Below are 5,730 nucleotides of genomic sequence, written 5' to 3' on the forward strand. Positions count from 1 at the left end.
TTACAAATGCCAACTGCACTTATAATACAAATGGGCTAATAACAAATGCAGCTTTGACGAAACCTTTATTTTTTTTTAAATGCTATACTATGCTTTTCTTGTTAATAGTTGACATGCTACAATAATCATATTGTAGCTATTACTTTTTTGAGACACTACTTTTTTTTACGTATTTTTCCAATAAAACATGACTTTTCAATGCCTTCTTTTAACAAACTGCGATGTTTCATGAACTTCTTCCACATGCGGTACTATGACTTTTTATACTACACTATACCAGTGGTTCTCAAACAGGGTTGTGACAAAATGTAATACAACTGATAGGTGGAAAAGTAAAGCAATATGTACATATTTTCTAAATAAAACGTTTTTATTGAGTTTATGTATTATAGTGCAATAAATTCAAAACAAAGAAGGAACAACCCTATTTCTTTGCTATTTCATGCGCTTTTGAAAAAGAGATTGATGTGACTTAGTTACCTTTTTCTAGATGCTACACTATTAATTTGTCTTGCTATAATGCTATAATGACTCTGTCTGACATTTTAGACATGCAATATCACTCTTTTCCTGACGTTATTCTGTGACTTTTTGAGAAATTACCTAACTTTTTAAAAGGTTTTTGACATTATTTTAAACTACTTCTTTTGACTTAGTTTTTCCTTTACTTTTTTGTCCTTTTTCTATGACCTTTTTTTCCAACAACTACAGGTATAAGCTTGACAATTCATTGATAGTTTGATTATTACTAAATGAACAATACATTTTTTCTCTCGTTGTCACAGCTATAGATAATGAAACTGCTAATTGCTTCAGAAATAATACTGATGCTTTGTTTGGCCATTATTAGCCAGTGTTTTGCCCATCTTTACACACTTACAAAATATTGGAAACACTGGTTCCTCATTCAATGTTTTATTTTGATGGTATTTTTAGCCTTCATATTGATAAAACAATATTTAATTCTTTGTTCTGTGGTAAATATAATAAGATATAGTGAGATAAACCTGATAAGCATGCTATAACCATCTAAGACCATTTAAAATCCGACTTTTGTTTTATAAGACTAGTTTAAAATGTACATTTAGATTCGTGGGTGTTGGCTGCCCTCTAGTGGCCATAATGGAGAATTACGTCACATACATTTCCTGTCAATGTAAAATGAAATACAAACACAAACCTTTTGGGAATTTAACGAAATCAGCATTAGAAAATTCTAAATAACGAGCGCATGTGCCATAAACGGTTAACGATGCAAATGTTATCTCTATGAACGAGTTATTATTAGTGTGATTATATAGATTTGCTATAATTTAATCGTTATTCAATTAATTTGCACTTTGCACTACTCAAAAACAATTCAACAATTCAATAACATCAAACTGTGACAGCAAAAAAATGATAACTTAATCATAATTATAATAATTCATAATTTTCCCTCTATCCAAAGACCTCTACAACCTCCCTTAGAAATAAATTAATACGGGTAAAGTTCTAACCTTGTAGTTAACTGTTATCTACTAAATACTTTAAGGCTGTGTTTTATAGATTATTTGAATTCCAAAGGTGATGTCGTGGAGACTTGCCTTTGTATAGTTGGTGTGGCAATTATCAATACTTAACACATTAAATAACACAATATTAACATAGAATAGCTGTCGTAACTATGGTTGTCATAAATATCCGACTTAACACGTCTGAAAGTTGAGACGGTTCTGGTTACTTTATTCTGTCATTTACCTGAAAAACTATTGCTGTAAATTGTGTGCATTGACGCACGTGTGACTAAAAGTAATACTGCAGTTTCTCGTTTTAATTCTAATCACATATTCAAGCTAACCGGCCACTTTACACAAAACGAGGCATTTACTCTCATATATATATATATTGTTAAATATACTGCAATATTAGAAACGTAATGTAGTTATTTCATATTACCACAAGAGGGCAGAAGATACTCGAGTCTATGAGTCTGTTCTAACACATCAAAATACTCCAACTAGCATCGAGGCATTTTTTATAACCGTTTTATGATATACAATTCTCTAACTATAGACGATATAATAATGCTTTTTTTAATGGCATATTATATGGCATATGGTATTTCTTTACATAAATTACAATGGCGTTTCACTTTTATGATTTATCATTTATTATCGCATAGCATACTATGCGTTGGTGACATTGTGATATGTTTATTACTACTTATAAAACATGAAAGTATAGGATGTTATAAAAAGGGCATACCAAAATGCATAAATGACACTGCTATGACAAATGACTGTGGAAAGGTTCATGGTATTTTATAACCAGCTCTACTATTGTGTGTATTATACTTTTCATTGCATGCTTCACGCTTTTTATGAGTGAGGATTTGGGTCAACGAATGTGACGCACTGCTGAAGTTCCCCCCGGTGGCCACAGGGGGGCAGCATTTACCTGTTGTCCACCAGCCTCACGACACACACACAACTAACTACTTTTCCGGCAAATACCTTCACAATAAAAGTATCAGAAGACAACCGTCCAACGCTACACAATATCCCATACTTTCAGATGATGTAATATTAACACTGTCGCGATATAAATCGTTTTCTCCCCGCTAAAAAAAACATAATGAGCGTTTATTGCGAACGGATCTCTCTCGCGTTGTCCGACTTTTTTGTACGTTCTTTTGCCGTATGCTCCTCCTCCTAAAAAAAAAAAAAATACTACGAGTTCTGAAACCCATTGTGTAAATTCCTCTTCACCCCCACACATTTCCGGCTGCGGTGATCCAGCGCAGCTACCTGTCGGGTCCAGCTGATCTGAGTGAGAATGATTCAGTGAGGCGGCGACTCGGAGGAGAAGTCAACCGGGACAGAAGCTCAGAGGCGTCGGTGTTTCGCTGCACGGCAGCTGTCGACTCCGGGCTCATGTCGGGACCGTCTGGATGGAAGAAGCTCTGAACAGGCGGTGGGTTTCGGTCTTGTTCGGCAGAAGGTCTGAACAAGACCCTCAACGCGGGAGTTTCCTCTTTGAGACATTAAGTAGCAGCAACTCGTTGAGACACGTGACATGAGCTCAAATTGTTATTATGTCTGTTATTTGTTGCCCCGGAATGCAGACTAAATCAATATTGAATTGTTTTTTAGCTTCGACTGCTTGGTAAATATTACTCTAGCAAATTGCTTCAGCCGTTCAAAGTCTGAAGGGCTGCTGTCGTTTCCTTTTTCGGAAAACTGAATGGGCAACTTCCTTTCACGCCTTTTTCGAAAATTCGAATAATAATTGGTAAAGTCTGATGCTTTAAAAAAAACATTTTTTGAAATAGGTATCTTATGCAGCCCGATGTTATGTTGTTGTGTTAAATGTATTGAGTTGAGTGTATTGAGTGAACAGCAGGTGACTTTAAATCGACAGTTGAGTCTTTTTTAAATTAAAAAAAAAAAAGTTATAACATCCAATTTCTTAAAATGTCAAAAAGATTAAACTGTCATTATTCAATTACATTACATAATTACGTTACCTGTGTGCTGAATTTGCACGCTTCGTACTGATTGAATAGAGTTTTGTACACATAGAGTAGACGCTATACGTGTCCTAACACTTCAGCGCTGCGTCTGCAGTTCCGGCCATGGAGAGCAGTGTGTCGAGCACCTGCGACTACAGCCACAATGTCACCTTCTTCTACAACCTGGTGGGCAAGAAGATCAGCGCAGAGTGGACGACCAGGGACTTTCTGGTGATCGGCCTGGGCCTGACGGTGTGTGTCATCGTGGTCTTGGCCAACCTGCTGGTGATGGTGGCCATCACCAAGAACCACCGCTTCCACTTCCCCATCTACTATCTCCTGGGCAACATGGCCGCGGCAGACCTGTTTGCAGGCATCGCCTACGGCTACCTGATGCTGCACACGGGCCCGTGGACCGGCACGCTCTCCAAGGAGCAGTGGTACATCCGCGGGGCCTTGATAGACATCAGCCTGACGGCCTCCGTGGCCAACCTGCTGGCCGTCGCCGTGGAGCGCCACCAGACCATCATCACCATGCAGCTGCACAGCAACATGACCAAGCGGCGCGTGGTGCTGCTCATAGTCTGCATCTGGGCGGTGAGCATCGCCATGGGCCTGGTGCCGTCCACCCTGTGGAACTGCGAGTGTGATCTGGGCGACTGCTCCACCGTCGCTCCTCTGTACAGCCGCCGCTTCCTCATCTTCTGGGCGGTCTTCAACCTGCTCACTTTCCTCGTCATGGCGGCCGTGTACACGCGCATCTTCGTGTACGTGAGGTACGAGACGTGGAGCGCGTCGCGTCACACCACGGAGATGCGGCACCGGGAAACTGTTGTCAACCTGATGAAAACCATCTCCATGGTCCTGGGTGAGAAATATACATCGACTGTTTCTGCCAAACATATGGCAGCTTTTATTCATTTTATCTCTCTCAAAAGAAACTTTTAAAGTCTGATTCCCAATTTTCAGCAGTTTCTCTGAAATTAATGTTCAACGGCTTTAACATGAATTCCACTTGCCACTTGTGAGTAACAAAGGAAATTGGGCCTTTCGAAGGTAGTAATACTAAATGTGCTTAGATGTTACGCAATCTATGCGCCCTACCCGCAGATTCCTTTGTCATTTTTCTTGTTTTTCGGTTTTCTGATTGTGACATTTAAAAACAAAACAAAGGTTAGGTTGATTGAAATTTCTCGTACTCTTTGCCTCCTTGAGCCAAATCCTATTTTAACCGACGGTTAACCTCAACATTGAGCAACCACGGGTCAAAACATGAACCAATGTAGCTACACTTTAGAAACTGGCGCTGTACGAGATTTCTGCGTCCCGAGTAAGACGTGAGTTTATTTGTTGTTCGTCGTTAACCAGCCACGTGCATGTGCGCAGGCGCCTTCGTCATCTGCTGGCTGCCCGGGCTGGTGACGCTCCTGCTGGACGGGCTGCTGGGGGCCGCCGGCCACGCCAACGCCTACGAGAAGTTCTGCCTGGTCATCGCCGAGTGCAACTCTCTGGTCAACCCGATCATCTACTCGCTGCGGGACGACGAGATGCGGCGGACGTTCAAGTGGATCCTGTGCTGCCTGTGTGGGCGAGGCGGCGACCGGCGGAGGGAGCGGTCGCCCGTCGGGAACAACTCCCCGCCGCCGCCGGAGGTAACGGCAGCCCGCCAAACGTAAACCGCACACCCTCAGAGCACTTTTAGATTAACCAAAAAAAAAAAAAAGGCCCGCGTTCCACCGCTCCTTGAGTTTCTGCCCCTCGGTGAGTCACGCAGGGTTTCACGTCCCGCACCAACAAACACGCTGATTTGAATCTGAGGTTTCTGGTATGTGGTACCTGCCGCCAGTTAGAACCTGCAAATTCCTCCCCTCTGTTTCTGGGCATTGTTTTGTTAAGTGAAGACTACTTTTCTCGTAAAAGGGTGGGGGGGTTGTAATGAATGTTGAGTCAGTGGGATTTATAACCCGTGTCCTTCATGTCCTGTGTTGCTGAATAGCAGTTGTGTTCCGTCCACAGGAGACTGTTGGCTGTGTCCGGAAGTTTGAAGATCAGCTTGTCTGTATGGAAACGAACAACGAAGGAGACCGTTGGACGATGCCGGGGGTATGATGGCCTTCAGGACAAACCCCTCTCAACCCTTTACTGGCACGCATTGTATACAACTGAATGAAAAATGTCTATAAAGATGTATCTCTTTAAAAGCTTTTGTGGGACGGATTCACATATTAATCATCAGA

At 41.5% G+C, this 5,730-nt stretch overlaps 1 protein-coding gene across 1 annotated transcript; it reads left to right on the top strand.

The window, feature by feature from the left end:
* The first annotated feature begins 2,643 nt into the window (after window positions 1–2,643).
* On the top strand, window positions 2,644–5,694 carry lpar2a (lysophosphatidic acid receptor 2a). Its single transcript, XM_040189876.2, has 4 exons — window positions 2,644–2,955; window positions 3,609–4,361; window positions 4,880–5,145; window positions 5,510–5,694. The coding sequence occupies exons 2-4, from the start codon at window positions 3,617–3,619 to the stop codon at window positions 5,600–5,602; spliced, it is 1,104 nt and encodes a 367-aa protein (XP_040045810.2). The 5' UTR covers window positions 2,644–2,955; window positions 3,609–3,616; the 3' UTR covers window positions 5,603–5,694.
* Window positions 5,695–5,730: the final 36 nt, after the last annotated feature.

Source organism: Gasterosteus aculeatus, chromosome 11 (assembly GCF_964276395.1).
Source record: "Gasterosteus aculeatus chromosome 11, fGasAcu3.hap1.1, whole genome shotgun sequence".
Taxonomy (NCBI): Eukaryota; Metazoa; Chordata; class Actinopteri; order Perciformes; family Gasterosteidae; genus Gasterosteus; species Gasterosteus aculeatus.

Bases quoted from the DNA above. Each gene is read 5' to 3' on its own strand.
- lpar2a (XM_040189876.2), top strand. From the start codon at position 3,617: ATGGAGAGCAGTGTGTCGAGCACCTGCGACTACAGCCACAATGTCACC. The intron at 4,362-4,879 runs GTGAGAAATATA...GCATGTGCGCAG, and splicing joins AACCATCTCCATGGTCCTGG to GCGCCTTCGTCATCTGCTGG. The intron at 5,146-5,509 runs GTAACGGCAGCC...TTCCGTCCACAG, and splicing joins ACTCCCCGCCGCCGCCGGAG to GAGACTGTTGGCTGTGTCCG.